The 19,757-nt window shown below is 31.6% G+C and overlaps 1 protein-coding gene and 1 long non-coding RNA gene across 4 annotated transcripts in view; both read right to left on the bottom strand.

Annotated features, from left to right (window-relative positions):
- Positions 1 to 19,757, bottom strand: part of LOC139523714 (guanine nucleotide-binding protein G(s) subunit alpha-like) — a 73,257-nt gene that overhangs the window by 6,753 nt on the left and 46,747 nt on the right. Inside the window, exon 11 of one of the 3 annotated variants that reach the window (XM_071317935.1) lies at positions 15,103 to 18,782. The exons of 1 other annotated variant lie outside the window; for it this stretch is intronic. In XM_071317935.1, the coding sequence (XP_071174036.1) occupies positions 18,636 to 18,782 (147 nt within the window). In that variant the 3' untranslated portion in view covers positions 15,103 to 18,635. Of the gene's footprint in view, positions 1 to 15,102; positions 18,783 to 19,757 lie in introns of those variants that run through there. One more of the 3 variants, XM_071317936.1, reaches the window with a different exon arrangement.
- LOC139523715 (uncharacterized) lies at positions 11,965 to 14,960 on the bottom strand. Its single transcript, XR_011664674.1, has 2 exons — positions 14,000 to 14,960; positions 11,965 to 13,941 (listed from the first exon to the last, which is right to left on the bottom strand). It is a non-coding gene; the product is annotated as an uncharacterized lncRNA (long non-coding RNA).

Raw genomic sequence — 19,757 nt, 5'->3', positions numbered from 1 at the left:
ATGAGGGTAACTTCAAAATAGGATGGTTAAGTCGGTGGGTTTTTTTCGGCCATGATTTGAAATTTTTCTAAATTGCCTGATCCTTACAAAGACTGGCACTTAAAGGGAATAACAATTTGATAAGATTTTTTCTGACCAAATAAGGAGATTTTTTTATTCTGACCAAGCATAATTGTCAGGTTTTTTTTAGATCTACTTATTTTTCATTTAAATTATGGAAAAGAGTTTTTAATTCATGACACTACATCTCTTTGTGGACATGGAAATACCAAAAGCAAAGAAACATTTTTTGTATGATTTACTATAGTAATCAAAATTAAGCATTGCCATTGTTTGTGAACAAGAGGCTCTTCGGAGCCTGTGACGTTAACCATGCAAGATCTCTTTTTCTATATTCAACATTGGCTACTCTTCAATGTAAAAAAGTAGAATATAATTCATGATGATGATCTATTTTTTTGTTAATCTTGTATTGCTGACCCATTTCCTCTCTATCGTTAGCTTTTCCAAAATACAAACAAGTGGGGTCAAACTGCCATTGAAGGGAAATTATTTTTAAATCAAGTAGAAACCTGACAGTTTCTTTTTATCCTCTATAGTTTTGCGACGAACACATATTAAAAAGGTTAAACTCATCGCCATTAAAGGGAAACAAATCCTTAATGGAATTGAACTAACTCGAATGGCTTTTTTTAATTTTTTGTTATCTTATTCTGTTAATCATTTTTTGCTTTCTACCGAACTCCTATAATGAGTAAACCAATAGTTAAGTAGAAAAAAAAGAAAAAAGAGAAATCTCTGAATTAAACGTTAACCAATTAGATTTTAAAAATAGAGGTTATTAAGATAATAGACAAAATTTGCATTTTATTATCCATATCTCTTATTTTTAGCCATGTTGGTCATGTAATCATCGGATACATTTAAACAAGATACCCGTTATATGATTATGACCAAGTTATCTCCAAATTGTCCTTGTTATTTCAGAGAAGAGTTTTGTAAAAGTTAACAGACGATGACGACTTCTCTATAATCCTTGAGTCAGGAGAGCAATGGGGAATTCTTCATGACCTTTGTAAATATATACACGAAAAACAACCTGTCAAATTGGTGCCACAGAGTTAGGGGACGAACATTTTATTTTCAATTGTGTAGGATTGAATTTGGGTCAGGATGATTCTTCATTTACTACTTAAAGGGTTGATTGACAATTTTGTTCCTGTTGACTTATTTGTAGACTGTACTTTGCTGAACATTATTGCTGTTTACAGTTTACCTTTATCTATAACTTTATTCAACATAATAACCCAGAACTACAAATTTTCATTAAAATCACTAATTCAGGGGCAGCAACTCAACAAGGGGTTGTCTGATTCATCTGAATATTTCAGGGCAGATAGATCTCAATATTATGTACTGTTTTAACCCATTTCAGGTTTGCTCTAAATGCTTTAGTTTTAGAGATAAAAGCCCAAAACTGAATTTTACCCCCCAGTTTCTATTTTATGCCATGAAGGCCATCTTGGTTGGTGGGCTGTGTCATCGGACACATTTTTAAAACTAGTTACCCCAATGATAAATTTTAAATTTTGCCTAGTAGCTTCAGAGGAGAATATTTTTGTAAAAGTTAACAGACGACGACGGATGACGGACCCAAAGTTATGAAAAAAGTTCACTTGGCCTTTTAGACCAGGTGAAATCAAAGTGAGAAAATGGAGATTGCCAATAGGTCAACTCTCCACCAGTGACCAAATGACCAAAGTATAGATCACCGCACATATATTTCAAGCATGAGCAAAACCCAAACATGAGCCATAAGAAACCCCAAAAATTACAAATGTAAAACATCGTTTAGCCAGCATAGTAGATTGGTCCGAAGCACACGAGTTCACCACTATCAAGTGTGTAGTGTTTGTATCGCTAGATCATAGTTTTCTGTGTTGTGTGAACTTATGTGTCGTTTCGTCGCAAAAATTAAACGTAATCAAAATTCTGCAGGAAATTTGCTTTAATAACCAAATGACACTTCAAAACGGTTCCATAGTCTTCTTAATCGACATAATCCTGGACTTCAATAAAATCAAAGAGCTGAAAGCTCTAAGGACAAATGACGCCACTGCCTCTAATATTGGGATATTTTTTATTCAAGTCTTGATTTTCTCTTACCTTAATAAGTTTTACATTGTAACATGTCTCGTAAGCATATAATTGATTATCGTACATATATGTGTGTGTGTGTCTGTATGTGAAGTGAAGATGACAACTGACTGTTTTTTTTAGTACAAATGAATAGGTCAAGAGTCAAGACTACCTGAATGATCTACGTATCCAATGACTACTGGCTGGGTTTTTTTTACAAATAAATAGGTCAAGACTACCTGAATGATCTACAGTATCCAATGACTACTGGCTGGTTTTTTTTGGTACAAATAAATAGGTCAAGACTACTAGAATGATCTACAATATCCAATACCTACTAGCTGTTCTCTTGTACTAATAAATAGGTCAAGACTATTTAAATGATCTACAATATCCAATAACTACTGGCTGTTCTTTTGTACATACTAAATAAAGACAACCTGAATGATCTAAAGTATTCTGAGTATTGTGTAATTTTTTTCTTGCAATTGAATTTTTCTAAATCAAGAATACAGACTACTAGTTTCATTTTCAACCCAAATCAGTCAGGATCCTACTTCGTCAAAATTATCTCCCCATTACGCCAGTTCATTTTCACAATCGTAAAAATGGAAGCCATTGTAGCGATGACGCGCTACCAATTTTGCTCTTGGAAACCGATAAATTTATCCACATTGCACAAATACGATCCTTATATGTCAGTTATATTTTAAAAGACAAATGTATCAACTAGCTAATGAGCATCAGTTAATGATCTTGTCTGCATTGATTCAACTTAAAACTATTGTATGATCGGTTGTTAGGTGGAATTTTCGAAAAATCATAAACATTTAAAAAAAATCTAATTAAATATTTCGCGGAAGGGCAGACTAGATTTTTTTAGTGGTTGAAGACTATAAACCCTAGTTATCACACACAAAAAATTAGAATTTTTCGAAGATATGCATTTTCATCATCCAACTTGTAAGACTGTCGTCAAGTACTTTCAGTAAAAAAATAGCTATTCGAACACACCTTCCCTGTTTGTGTGACTCATTAGATAGGTATTTCACTTGACCCATATATTTCATCTTTTAGTACTGTTATTTTTTTGTGTTATAAAGTCAACCTGTAGCTTTAATTTATAAAAATGATAGAATCTGAAGCGAGACGATGTATGAAATATTCTTACTTTGAACGATATCAAGACAAAATACTCAACTCAAACACGCCCTAACATAAAAAGGTGCACTCGATTTTCTCTTTTCGATACAATTGTTACCTATTTTTTGGAATTTTTTCTTCAGTCACATAATGGAAGGGCAGACACGAAAATTACTGAACTAATAGATTGATATCTTTTCCGTCCGTGGTAATTTTTTCAAAAAAATCGGAGGTTATGCATTTTTGTCATCCAACTTGAAAGATACCCATGTCGTCGACTTGATATCTAATTGTTCTGCTTAACTATGTACTAGATAAATTGAAAACTTATGCAAATGGTGTTTTTGAAATAAAACACCTCGTAATTGAGAAGAAAATTGCAGTTTTGTTTGTTTCTATTAACTTTTTAAAAATTTGTCACTATAGTAAACAATACAGTAAACATTTATCGCCTTCTCTAATAGAGAGCTTCGATTCTTTTGTTCTATTTCAACCTGGTTTCCGACTGAAATGATTATGAAGAGCCTGTTGTAACAAGCTCTTATATCCCATTAGTCCTATAACATATGACTTCGCATTCTTATTCAATTTTTAACGTTTTTATACTGATATTTTCATTTCTTTATTTTTTTTGGAATGCGAAGTGTGGCACATTGAAAGTAAAAAAATATATTAGTAAACAGAAATAGTAAATAATGCTCCCGAGGTCATATGTTACATGTTATAGAACTTTACCCACATACTCATTAAATAAGTTACTAGTCAGACATAGTTATGAGGCTTGTATAGGGTATATTGGGATACGGGATATTTGCCATTTTAATTTTAGGGATACAGGATATTTGTCCTAAAATTAAATGGGATATGGGATATGGATGCATTTTAAGGAATATTGAGTTTTGAACATGAAAAAAATAAATGTGGAATTTAAAGTTAAGTACAGAAATATTTACATCTCACTTAATAAAATTGTCAAAAATAATTTACTAGAAATGGTAATTTTAGTGCTTTGTTGATTTTCATTTAGTTTATGGTCGTTTGATAAACATTAAATTGAAATGAATGATCCCATTCAAACCCCAGCAGCAGTAGCCTTTGACTCAAACGATTTGATGTGTGTTTCGTATATCTCAACATCTACAGTTACTCTCTTTTCATTACAACATAATTCCAGACAAATGAAAGCAATGGCAGTAAGAGTTATTGGTGTGCAACCCCTTGTTTATAGCATATTTGTGCATGACCACGTTATATACACTGTATCAGCAGACATTGAAAAAGGGGGAATTTTTGTCTACTATGAAATTGATGATACATTCATTAACGATGAGATTCTTAGAAATGGTACAATTGATTGTAAGAAAGTTCATGGCATTTCTCCAGTTACAACAACAGATGAACATGGAATAACCTCTTTTAGAATATATTTCTCTGATGTTGATGACAAAACAGTAAAGGAGATCAATGTAGAAACCAAAGTTGTCAACCGATTGGCAGGTACAGGAAGAGCTGGAAGCGAAGATGGATGTCAAACGACTGCTCAATTTCAGCAACCTACTTCTGTAGAAAAAAAAACTGTTTTTGAATGTGATACTGCTGTTGGTCAGGTGAAAATGATAACCCCCAGCAGTAGTTTACTTAAGTATATAGAAATTTTACACAAGCTCTTGTCAGCATTTGGGTTTACTAAAGACAAACAGAACTTCTCAATAGATGATGCTATTTCAAGACTAGCTGACATTGATGACTTTCTTTGTCTTTGTGACATTGAGATCAAAACAATGGCATCAGAAAAACATGCTCTTCAAGGTCCAGATTGTGCAAATTCAATGCAGACAAAACATGACATTTCACAGTTAATCACTGCTTTGAAAAGTCTTAGAGATGTTGTGAATGAAACAGAACCTTTATTTCAGGCAAAATTCTCGCTATAAAGTACATCCACAACCATTGTTGAAAATCTTTTCTCTGAGATGAGAGCAATCGACGACACACCCCTAATATGCTAATGATAAAATTCGCACGCAGATTTTCAAATTGTGTACGAGAACTATTTAAAAGAATCACACAGATGTGCTTCTAGTATTATACTAGTGAGTATTCACATTATGAAAAATATTCAAGTTATTGCTTGAATTATCATTCTCTGGAGGAAATGTCTCAGCCTAAAGAAGTAAAACTTTCAGACACAACAATAAATGCAATGAGAGAATGGAAGGTAGAAAATGGACAGTGTGTTTGCCAGTTAACGGTAAGAAACATGAGCACCAAAGACCACCCAGGAACTCTTCCTTTGAATTGTTATTTAAGGAAACTTCCAGATGTTCATGAGCTAGATTTTTCAAAATTAAAAGTGGATGTACAAGAAACTGTAGGTACTAAAGTTGATATCCAGGAAACCAGAAATGTAATCTATAGCAAGGGATCAACAGCATGTGTTTCTAAACGTGATATCAACTGTCTACCATCTAGTCCTTTTTACATTGTCATCACATCAGATTGCTATAAAATGCCTGATGCCAAATTTGTTTCGGGAAAGTGTTTTGCTCAGGACAAAATCCACCCTCTTGATTTCGTTGAGTGTACTACAGAAACATCAGAAACATTTATAGTAGAGAGTGTTATTGAAATTGTACTACTAGATGACTTTAAAGCTGAAGACGATGTAATAGTAATTTCTGAAGATTCCTATTATGCATGCATGACAAAAGTTTGTATAGGATCAGATATGAATGATGTCACATAAGAAGAGGTGGAGATGGATTTAGAGGAGGAATCTGCAACCAATGTTGCCCGTTTACCCATGTCATGAGAGGAAAGAGGAAGCGAAAACCTCGATCTGACATTGACTTCATGTTTTACTGATTTATTGATAATCATGATAATTACTGTTAAATAACTTAACATGCTTATCTCTACAGTAATTTATCCACTGATGTTACATTATACAAACGCTTAATTATAGATCAATTATATATATTGGTTATTCCAGAGACATGTAGATTAAAATTTAAAGGTCTCTGATTAATTCTGAATGATTAACTTTTCTCTGTGAAAAAGACCACATCCTTACAACGCATACAACATGTATTTACAAATGTTGTATACAAAATTGGTTTGGGAATGAATTAATGATTTCTTGGGATATTTCAAAATAGTTTTAGGGATATGGGATATTTGTAAAAAGTATTTATTGGGATATTTGGGGTAAACATTACAGGGATATGGGATATTAGGACAAAAACTTAATGGGATATGGGATATTGATACCCCCCCCCTGTACAAGCCTCAGTTATTTCTGTTACTTGATGCAAATTCTATTTCTGTAGATTTACACAATAGCATACTATGGTTATACTAGTTTTATTTCACCATGAAGATTAGACAAATAAGGATACTCCTTTGATTTTTTATTTCATGTCAGTCTGGTCGCGTTATATAAAACTTGAAACCTCTTCTTTCCTATATTGATATTTTATAACAACTCTGCCCTTGACCCATATAACTGATATTCATTTTTTAACCATGTATCATAGTAAGCTAATTTTTTTTCATTTTGCACTAACCCACCATCTTTCATGTCAAATTTCTGTCTCCATTTAAGTTTATGCCATTGAACCATCATGGCTTTAAACACAATTCCAAGTAATTATGCTGTTATAGTGGGTCACCATACGTTCAATTTGGGTGGCTTTCCAGTTATTGAGAGCTTCAAAGCCAGTATCGATATCGACAATTTATTCACATGTCATACAGATACAGCCTGGTGTAGACTCTGCTGCAGGAACTTTGTAAACAAAGCTCGAGTCGGGCACAGTCTGAGTCGTTTACCACTAGCCCGATGCCCCAAACTAGTATTAAATAATTTTTTCAGCTCGGACTATTAAATTTTAATTATCGCTAGCCCGATCGGACTATATAAATATATATCAGAAATATAACGAACGTCCTTCCTATAATATTTGAACATATTTGTTTGGATTTTAGATTGACAAGTAATGCAGAAAAGATCGTCAAATTAATGTGTACGAACGTAACGAAGTCTAACTATCGCGATCGATAATTATACATTTATCCTGAGAAAGTGAAACAGAATGTAAACCAGTCGCAATATTTCTGGTACTTCGATCTGTTTTATAACCAGTAGAAAGTGGACCAACACGGACACATTATATTTTCTTATAATAAAGGCAGCTGTTTGTAAAACGAAAAGACAAGCAAGTTTTCCCCCGATTAATTATACATGTATATCTTTATTGTTCTAACAATGTTTTAGTTTTACTCCACATAATCAATAGTTATAAAAATAGATTAATAAGTATCTTAACAACATCGTGTTGGTTCACTTCGATCTTTCTGGTAATATGAAGGACCAGAGTCATCAGACGATTCATACGCACCGCGTTGGTATAATTAATTTCCAAATATTCGAAACTTCGGAAATCTGGATAAAGACCAGTATCTATTCAATGGATGTCAAGATAATTCAGATTAATACTTGTTAAATAGTTGTTAAGTTGAAATGGTAAGAAAGGCTGACATTATTTAGGAGAACTTTTTTGTCTAGCGATTGCTGATCATAGGTGTGTGAAAAGTCCAGAACCATACGGATCTGTAGATAAAAGCAAAAGCTTGAATAAATATGAAAAATATAACAAAGGGAAAGCTCAAAATACCATTTACATATAAACAGGTCAAAATGTTTTATTCTGTAAATTAAGTATGTAAACTGGTTCCCGATTGATTACTACACAATAATGATAATACAAGCAGATTCCAGTTTGTATGTAAAATATTAAAATACGAAACCAAGCGTGGTAGGCGGAGAAATGTAATGGAAAGTAAATATGGAACCAAGCGCGGAAGGCAGAGAAATGTAATGGAAGTTCAGGTCAATAGTATCGGAAACATGCCGCTGAAAGCGTCATTTTCCAAAAAGAACACAAAAAAAACCCAAGAAATCTACAAAACAGTGGTTGGCATAATGTTCGAGTCGTTTAAATCAAGGCCATTTCTAATGCCATACATTTTTTTTAGTTCATTTCTCTTTTTTGATTGTCATTTTGAAGAAAAACATACTAGTTAATATACGTATACTCTGGCATATATTTTGTATCAATGCAGCTCATCCCCGGGCGTCTGAACCAAAAATACCAATAGTATATACTTAAAGTGGTGAAAGCGTGACATAGTATGTACTTGAAAAGAACCCTTACAACGAATTTTTGAGGATTTTTCAAGTGGCTTTATGCAAGTCAAATTTTAGTTCCCTTGGTGCAGTCAAAAAATGCAATCCTCCGTCCCTGTTAGTCTAAATGCATAACGTAATAATTTGATTTTTTTTTTATTTGTTCGGCATCAATTGTGAAATGTTGGTCATTCTACGATAAGAATAACAATTCAATCATAATTTTATAAGTGTAGTTTTCAACTGTCTGAAACTTACATGTGTATAGTACTCAACTGCAAAACCTTTGTAATCAAACTATGAAAGGTACTTATGTTCATCACATTACCATCGAAACTTATTTTCATTCTTAGATTATCATTTAGGCCTGGGACTTGTATAATAGTCCCAGTTTAGGCTGAATTAAATATTGTTGACCTCTAGAAAATATTCATTTGAACATGTCAGATTTACTTTAAAAACAGTTTTAATACATGCTGTCCTTCAATTCTTATTTTCCAGTATAAAACAATCCTTCGTTTATTGTAAAAGAGAAGAGCAAGAACCCATTAATTAGGCAGAAATGAAGTGCTATACTAAAGAAAATTTTCTTAAAATATTCATTACTAAGAAAAATGGGGTATCCATTACGAAAGTGGCCTGTATTATAGTAAATATGCGCTCTCCCTACGTGTGACACTAGACATGATATCTCATGGTGTCCAGACACAGTTCTACACACACGTTATTAGACATGGAAATACAGGAAAATATCTATATCATTTACTTTGGACGCTGAATTACAAAACATTGATAATGCAGTAGAATTTAAAGCTTCACCATTAATTTAAGTTGACACTATAAAATCAGGCAATTGGAGTGTTGCCACATATTTTACCAATTTTTTTAAAATCATTTTTTTTTAAAAAGGTTACTGATACTGAGAATTGTCTGAGACAAATTTCTTTGTCTTCTTTTAAATTTCAAGATTTTTTATTTTATTCCATACTGCTCCACTTTATGTTCCTGCCCCAAGTCCGATAAAAATAAATTCAGAGTTATTGTTGATTGCTGTCTTTCACAGGATATAGATTGAAAACTATAATTGATGTAAAAAAAACCCAGCTGAACCATAAGCGCATAAAACGCAGTCACTCTTTAAAAGAATAAAGTTTAATAACTTCTCAATGTCATATCAGAAATTATAGGAAAACTAAAGGGAGGTTATATTGATAGATATAAACCACCCACCAAAGTTTCATAATAGCATTTTTGAGTTATTTAAAAATCCCCCCTTTTTAATGAATAAAACCCCATAACTCAGAAACAAAATCTAAAATTTATTAAAATATATCAATAGATATAAACAATTTACCAAAGTTTCTTCTTATTGGAGTAAGAGTGTTCGAGTTAGTGTATGAAAACTGGAAAATCACCCTTTTTTTAATGAAAAAAAACCCAAAACTCGAAAACTTAAATTCTAATATTTATAAAAAAACAATAGCTCAGGTCAAATAAGATATAAACAATTTACCAAGGTTTCATGCGAATTGGTTGAATTGGTTTTTGAGTTATTGTCCAAAATGTTGATGATGGACGGACAGACGTTAAACCATAATACGTCCCATAAACCTGTTGGTGATCCTCTGCTGTTGTTTTTTATTTGGTCGGGTTGTTGTCTCTTTGACACATTCCCCATTTCCATTCTCAATTTTATGTATAACAATACCAGTAAAAGGTTATCCGATTATAAACACTCTTTAGGGTTTTCTCTTTGACTACTAGTTCTAATAATAAGATTCAACAAGTTTCTGTTGTATGTGAAAGACTGACAGATGTTATATCAAACGACATGAAACAGACCTTAAAAATCTCAAAACCTATAGCAAGAACTTGTGAAACTTTTCTATCAATTTGGTTGAATCAAGTGGTATATAGAACTATTTTTTTACAGATCTGTAAATAAGTCAGGACTACTGTAGATTCAGAAACTACTCCATATGTTTTTAATATTGGGACTTTGTGGGTATTTCAATAAGGAGAACTATCATCTGATACTTGTATGTCTGTTGTTGAAATTCCATCTATCAATCTCACGTTTTTTTTAATCTTCAAAAATTACAGTCCACACAATATTTTCTAAATTGACAGTATTCAGTTGTATTCCAGTTGTATTTTTGAGGAAGATGTAGTTTGCCCTGGTTTTTGGATAATCCATTAAAAGTGTATACTGTGATACTGATCTGTTGTGAGTATCTTGTGTAAAAATACCCACTAATTTGTTACCATAGTATTTTCGACAGGGACAAGTGCTTACTAAAGCCACAATATTATGTCTCTATAATTAGCAAAGTTTTAATGATACACAAATTTATATATCCAGAGACTTTACTTTATCTAGGAAACACAATTGTTAGTGTTGATGACCAATCATTCAACAATAAACATTCTGAGATTATTGCATGGCATTACATAGTCCCCTTCCGGTAAAGTATTTATTGTTCTGGAACAAAATGCAAACAAGATCTATAACTTGTCATGAAGTAAACTAAATGTATATAACAAATATCAAGTCAATCAGGACGAAAAATAGTGTGGATTCTTTAAGTGAATCATGAAAAATATTGTGTGGACTGTAATTTTTGAAGATTAAAAAAAACGTGAGATTGATAGATGGAATTTCAACAACAGACATACAAGTATCAGATGATAGTTTATCAAGTCAATCAGGACGAAAAATAGTGTGGATTCTTTAAGTGAATTACGTAGGTCCAAGGACCATAAATAATCAGACCAGAACAAAATTTGAACTTGATCTGTATTTTGTCATGATAAAACAATATATCAAATATCAAATCATATATTCAAGCACGAAGAAATAAACAGCGGAAAACTGATATGCCGGACTGACTGATCAGGAATAGCAAAGTCTAACATTTGAAAGCTAGGGATGTGTAAATACAATGTACTTATAAACATTGGCTTTAAGAACAAAAAGGATGTTTAAAGAATAGCCTGTATCTTCCAGTTAACCATGCCTAGGGGAAATGAAAACCAAAGTTACTAAAAACATGAATAGACTTTACTACCCTTTACATGACTTCCAATTTCACTGAAAAAATACAAATTTCATCTTTGAATATGTACATTCTATTCCACTTTCAGTTTTGATTGGTGGTTATGTCCCTTAATCATCAGTTTTTTGTGTAGTGTTATGTGGAGTATTGTTTTGTCGTTTGTTCTGTTGGCAATGTATTGCATGTTTTTTTCTGATCGTGTTTTTCACTGCCAACAGTCTTGTATCTTTTTACTTTTTTTAAATTCCTTTTTCCGTTTGATGGTCAATCAACCTTCTGGTAACTTTGAGAAATTACTTAAATAAAAAAATAATAATATAACTTTACAAACGTGATAAAACTTTAGGTCATAAACTTTAGCTCCCTATACTTTTTACGTTTTTTTTTATCAGAGATTTTTTGTCACCTTTATTTAATTATTTGTAGAAAAAGCAACTCTTTCTTATAAAAGTTTTAATAGTTTAAGATTTCAACTGATTACTTAAATAAAAGTTCATACAATTTGTTTGCTGTCCTTCACATTAGATCTGACATATTACACTGCAATGTATATCTTAGGATATACACTGCCATTTACAAAAAAAAAATGTGCAGTACTAAAATAGGTGTGTAATTTCCAAAACTGTTCTCTTGTCCTGCATTTGTGTATTTTAAAAATTGTGAACTGGTGAAACCTGACCATACTTGTACAATTTATGCCCAGTCAATAAAAAATTTTTTACCGCCACAAAAATTTGCAGCGGTTTTTAAAAATTCCAAGTACATTAAAACATGTAATCTGTATGGTAATTCTGCATCCCTTTTATAAAAACAAAAATGTCCTGAATATATGTCAATCTTAAACAAGAGACAGGCAGACAATTTCTTTAACCACACTGCCCTTGTAAAAACAAATCCGCCCATGTGGGCAGAAAAAAAAATGCACAAAAAATAATAAGAGACTTACTCATATCCTATCAATATATTTTAGCAAATTGCATGATTGTATAAATAAGACATTTCTATCTGATATATATATATCTGTCAACAAAATCATTGTAACAAATAGGTTACAGAAAAAAATTCAACCATAGCATTAACTAATGATTAAAAAAAGTCAACCTTAGCATACACCACTCAACAGATATAGTATCGTAACAACACTTTGTCAGTATTGGTGAATAACATGTTGTTTTGTACCCTGGTAAAACATCTTCTAGACTTAATTTTATTATACTAGCAACTTTTTATTTACACATGATCCATGGACCAGTCTTATTCAATCATACCTTTTTATTCAAACATCTTCAGCAACAGAGTGTATTTTTGTGCCATTACTTAATAAGAAACTACCGATGATTGTTTGAACCGTATTGAACAGCAACAGAGACCTTTGTAGTTTTGTGCCATCACTTAATAAGAAGCTACTGATGATTGTTTGAACAGTTTTGAACACCACTGGCAGCTCTATTGTGCTTTTTTGTGGCAGTTAGTTTTTGCTGGTGGATGTGGAGAAAGTTGAAGTACTCTGAGAGAACCACCGACCTACTTAAGCTACGGGTAAAAATGTTGTCCTTATAAAGCAACAAAGACATTTGATTACTCCCTTCATGCCAAATTCTTGTGATGAATAATCTTTGGATGGTACATACATTCTATGTGACATCACCAGATAATAGTTATCAAAGGTACCAGGCTTATATTTGATACGCCAGACACACGTTCCGTCCACATAAGACTCATCAGTGATGGTCGGATCAAAATAGTTTGAAACCAAACAAGTACAAAGTTCAAGAGCATTGAGGACCCAAAATTCCAAAAAGTTATTTAATACTCCTCAAACATATTTAAGACTATCAAATTCCATACTCTTATTAGATCTCAACTCTAAAAAGTAACTTCCTTATGAAAAAAACTCAAATACTTCAAACTTCACTCTAATGGCCAATTTTTTTTTTTTATTGAACTTAAATATGCAAGTTTTTATTGCGTATGAAAAAAGCATCTTCTTATGAACTTTGGGAAAGTGTACCTAACAAAACTTTTCATGAACAAAAACTAGCTGAATTGGTCCAAAAATATTTTTATAAAACCAGCCCAAGAATACCTCTCATATATGGGAAGATGTAGCATTTTTTATTAAAAATAATTTCATTTAGATGTATTGTACATTAAGGCTTAGATCCATAAGGGCTGGAAGAAATATTAATCAACAGGTGTCTACCACCCCTTTTAAGTGTTCATCAATGTCAAGGAAGACTTAATAATTTGTCATTCTATCAAATCATATTTAATATCTACAGTAAGGTGCAACTAGTTATGTTTATCTTAAACGTTCATTTAATAAAATATTTAACTTTATCTGCATATAGCTAAGATACCCCATTTTCACTTTAATTTCGGATACATGGCTTAATCTTCATATAGCTAAGATACCTTATTTTCACCCTAATTTGGGATACATTGCTTAATCTTCATATAGCTATTAAGATACCTCATTTTCACCCTAATTTTGGATACATTGCTTAATCTTGACAAGCTCAGTAAATTTCTGTAACCAATGAATGTTTTTATCACAAAAGTATGAGAATATCACAAATTGAAAAATCTCTGATCAGGATACAAAACAACATGTACTACTACCATAATGACCTAGGCATGCTTATACAATGGTTTCATGTCACATAGTTTATACAAGTGTGCAAATTTTACATAGACAACACACACATGCATTCACATACATGTATTCCTCCATACACACTCACACACTCACAAACATACACAAACCGATTATTCATGTATTCATCAAACACTCATTAAAATCTGTTAATTGTTTGGCTGTAAACAGCCCACAATGAACAGATATATTCTGACCTTGTTTCAACATAAGAGCCAAGGCTATTGAAACAAGGCAGTCATTAAATGATATATGAAATCTCTCTCAACATTTCCAGCCTTACTGCAAATGTACGTCTACCACTAATTACTGGGTATATACTAGTAATTTACAAGTTGTTTATTTTCCCTGATCATGCATACCTATAATATCTAAAGTGAATCATATTTAAGCATTGTCCGCCCCACGTTTTTGCTTCAGAAGCTACCTAGGAAAGTGATCTTTATATGACATTCCACCTATGTACAGTTAAACTGCCACTTTTTAATGTAAACGATTTTCATTACTCATAATGTTAACTCCTCTTAATTATTTTTAAATTCCTCTGATTTCTTCCAAATGCTATGAATTATAAAATTTTATAAACGTATCACAAGCCATAGTAGTTTCATAAAAACATAAGCATGACAGGCAATTTGCCTTGGAACTTTAATAATTTTAAATAAGAAAGAACTTGACCTAGGTGGATATCCTATTTTAAACCCCTGACAAATCTGAACAATGTCCAAAGCACTGTGGGGTCAAGGTGTTAAGGTTAATGTATGGTCATCATCTAATAACTTCCATCTTAATAAAAGATGAATAAGATGCTCTGTCCTTCGCCTAAATATCAAGTCATCATTTATAAATCCAAAATAAAATATACACGAATGTGCACGTGCACTTAATTGATGGTGGTTTTTTTTTAACAGTTACTTCAATTTTAACAGTTACTTCAATTTTAACAGTTACTTCAATATTTATAGTAAAGGACCAATTTGATGTTTTATTACAACTCAATATTTACAGGAAATAATTTCTTGACTGATGATGTTTGCTTATGAATATCCTGTGGTAAATACTTCAGGCATATCCCTGAAGAGAAAGCTATTTGATAAATTGGCCCATTTCCATTGAATTTTACATATCGTCTAAATCCATAGTTATGTCAGGTATGGGGAAGGATCATTATTTTTTACGCCACTACATATTTAATCAAACCATACAAAGCAAGATCCAGTCAAACAAATGCCCCTAAACAATTAAGTCATTCTCTTCCATTTATGTTATAAATTAGGTAATCTCCTTTGCATTTTTTCACTTTTTATTCTCAATTCCTTAAAACAGTCATCTTTCACTGTAGAAGGCCATAGGAAGCGATTTGGTAGCATTGAATTTCTCATCCAAAATAGTTTTCAAATTGACTTAGATAATTTTATACAATAAATAATTAGGATTCAAAACTTGTATTTCACATTTTAGAATAATAACTTACTATTTAAACTACTTGTACAATTTATGGTACAATAGTAAATGTCAAATTTCATCAATCTAACTTCAGTAAACAAGACTCAAGCTGTGACCAAACAGAGTGAACTTTAAATTCTAAACTGCCTATTTAGATTAATTTTTAAAACTGAAAATCTCAGTTGTTGGAAAATTATTTACAATGAACTTTTTTTTGCAACAACTACATCATGTACATGTGAGTTACTTCTGTTTAAAGCATGATGTGAATAAAAGGCCTTCATGAGACAGCAATTTAACAACACAAAAAAATGACATTTAGAGGTTAATATGCCTACACTAGTTTTAATGTGATAAGTATTGATACAAAAATCTAGTTCTTACTGCCATTTAAAAAGAAATTGGGAATTTTAAGTCTTCATTCAAAAATGTTTCAGTTTATTTCTAAGGCTGCAAATTTTTGTAAATGTCATCTAAAGAAAGTTATTATAGAAAACAGTCAGCCTATGATAATTTTGTAGAAATCGTCATTGGTGGATTTTGTCTGTTTATTTTTTATTATTTTTTTTTTTAAATATGCTGGAAGTATTTCCATTATTTTTAGGCGCCATGATTGGCAATAAAAATATTTGGTTTTTTGGGTTGTTTTTGTATCCCCTTAATCCAGATTATAATCTTGAACACACCTTTTTATCAGTGTACATTGATTTCATTTCTGCAGTACTTTTAAAAAATTCTTTCCATTCAATTCTGATCCCATTACTAACATGCAATATAACCAAGGCTTGAGAGCTTTTAAAAATATGCTGTTGCCTCTGGGTAGAGTATCATTTTAAGTTTTAAAAAGTCTTTTTAATCTTGTCAACAGCAGATTATAGATTTAGTATTAACTACTCAAAATATTTTGGTTGAAAATTTTGTTTATAAAGTGATGAAAACATTTTATTATAACTGGACTTTTACGACATTATTTGGTCAAAATGAGATTTCAACTTACAGGTCATTAAAGCAAAGCAATAAGATAGCTCTCCGTCTTCAGAAGGGTAAAAAACCTCTGTCGACAAGATTCAAGAGTATTTTGCAGTATTCAACATGATTTTTATAATAATCAGAACACCAAACTTATAACAACTATACTGAACAGTGATACATTATAATTCTACAGAAGGAAAAAAATGATTTGAAAAAATAAAGTTAAGGCCAATTGTCTCTAATAAACGAGAAAATACACTTTTATGTATGACAATGCTATGGGTTATGGATGGTACAGGTATATGAAGATCCACTCAAAGAAACAGAAAACGATATACACGATTTTCTTGATTATTACTAAGATCTTCACATATGGTAAACATATACATTTGCAGTAACTATACAGTACATAAACAAATAACAGTTAATACATATGAACATGTATATATGATGTACAATTATTAATGCCAATCTTAAATTCTATTTCTTTTTTCTTAACTTAAAAACAAAATTATGTTTTTTCACTAAATTTATCCAAACAAAAATTTCTTTTGTGTATGTTCAGTTTAGTGAATGCAATAATAGCCCAAGTAAGTTGCTAATAACATTTTGTTCACAGAAAGTCAGGAATATACTACAGTTAAAATGAGAGCACTGCCAACCATTTGATTAAACATCACTTGGATATTTCCCTTTATGTCTTGGGTAAAATATATTGCTAAAACAAGCTTAATAAGTTCTTCCAGCAAAAATTAATTTGGGTGGTAAATTTCTCATTTAAATATTAAGAGCACTAGTCTTAGATTCCTGGCTCTATTGTCCTTAAAATGAAATTCTATTCACAGGTTCAGCATAAACATACATGTTTTTTAATTTGAGTTTAATGCCACATGTCTGTCAGCAACCTTGGCTATATCTGTTAATGGAGGAAGCAGGAGTAAATCAGAAAACCAATAACTGTGGCAGTAAAACGGGTAACAAACAAAAACAAACCTCTACAATAAGAGATCTTCACTTTTAGGTGTGTACTGGTTTTAGAAAAATGTCCAAACAATTATCACATAAATTTATTGCTTTATGTATATTTATAATGAAATAGACAACAAAATGTTACAGGGGTAACCATGGTAACTGATATCTCTAAATAATATTGGCATCACAGACAACCAGGCAAATTTTTGTAACAGTTTCAATTTAGTAAATGTAAAATGCCGATGGAAAATCAAATGATTTATACATTATTCAGATTTTTCTTCAAATTGAAATTAAATAAAGAAATAGATTATCAAAAATCAAATGAAAATTAATGGAACATTCTGTGACTAAAATGTCAGAAAAATTGTGTGCAAAATTTTCACGTTTCATAGAAGCAAAATATCTAAAACTAATGAGAGAATGAGAAACATGTGTATATGCATTTTCTACAGATGTGAGCACAAAATATATATCATGACAAAGATCTGAATAAAAAAATGTTTCAGGAGGGATAAAACCCCCAAAGTTATTACTTATAATCTTCACTGCTCTTATCTTCCTGTTTTTGCCGTCTTCAACCGGACAACTTTCCAAGCAAATACATTCTTGTGGTCATGCAGTTGCAGAAGTATGCATAAATATGTATCCAATCAGAATTAAGAATAAATATGCAAGAAATCTTTAAAATTATCCAATCAAAGCACTTTTACAACTGAAATAAAATGATCACAATGCACATTCTTCAATGAAGTTATTTGTTGATGTACTGTAGAAAACAAACATATTCTCACTAAAGAGTACAATTATAGGACCGAGTTCAGTGTAGTCCCATCCACAACTGCCCCCCGACAGTTGTATAAAGCACTTTCTATAACAAATCCTTGATGAGGTTTAACGGTAAGCGATCCTGGTACTATACACTGTAAGTTGTCCAAGTGTGTACAGTATTTATACAATGTACATGTTAAATCTATACACAAGCAATTCTTTTTTATATCACGCCATGTGTTGGTCTGTTCCCACAACAAGGAAACAGTTTTGCTAAGTTTTATATTGAAGATCACAGTAACTCATATTGACGCAGATGCATTCTCTGAATGATGTCGCGACAGTCGTTGAATACCCTCCGAATGTTCTCTGTATCAACAGCACATGTGAAGTGTGGATAGCAGTAATGTCGACCCTCTCCACTTGATGTGCTTATCCGCTGAAAAGTTAAAAAGAAAAAAACATCACTCCATGCCTTGTTAGAATCAAAACAACTCAACATCAAAATTAGCAAAAACTTACATGAAACATAGATTTATGTCAATACATTACTTAAGTGGTGTATGCTAAGGTAATAAACAACTCATGTTTTATACGGACATGTGAGATAGACACTAATGTGACACCATAGCCCAACACAATAAAACAAGCATGTTAATGGTAATACAAAAACTGTGAGCTGGGTAATTAACAAATTCTTACATTGTTTTATAACAAGAGAATTTTTTTCACCTTTTCAAAACCCCCTTCAAAACAAAGGTTTTTTTAAGATATGAGTAGATTAAACAAATATTATCAATAGTATAATATCTGTGACACCTAAAGAAACTTGCCAACATGTCAACTGATTTGTTTCTGCAAGTTGATTTTTTCAGTTATAAATTAAAACTGACTTCCAGCCCCTATAGATGTAGCAATATAAGGTATAACGTTTGATATTTTCATAGACTATATTCTCCTTACAGATGCAGTTTACACTATTTTCTGAACATGTTGCATATTTCATTATATCGCTCCATCAATGGCAATATTTGTTTACAGACCTGCATAAAGGTTTTCATTAAATCGAAAGAGGTGACCTCTAAAACAGGTTAGACTGTATATGTTATTCCATTAATGACAATATTTCAAGTCTGACAATTTTAAAAGAAATAATAAGAATCCAATAAAAAAAATGTGTTGCTTACTAGGAAGTTATGAATAACATTAGATCAGAGCTCTTCATATTTCTTCTGGGATTTTATTTACTATTAATATTGTTAAGACTCCATAATTAAGCATTTCAGATATATGCAAACTTCCGCTTGATTACATATTTTTTTCCTGACAAGGTTAGTCAAGTAGCCAGATTTAACTGTACTTATACAGTGTATCAATACTAATCATCAAAATATCCTATTTTAATAAAATGCTT

The sequence above is a fragment of the Mytilus edulis genome, chromosome 5, assembly GCF_963676685.1.
Source record: "Mytilus edulis chromosome 5, xbMytEdul2.2, whole genome shotgun sequence".
NCBI lineage: Eukaryota > Metazoa > Mollusca > Bivalvia > Mytilida > Mytilidae > Mytilus > Mytilus edulis.
This window is presented reverse-complemented; position numbering and strand designations above follow the sequence as displayed.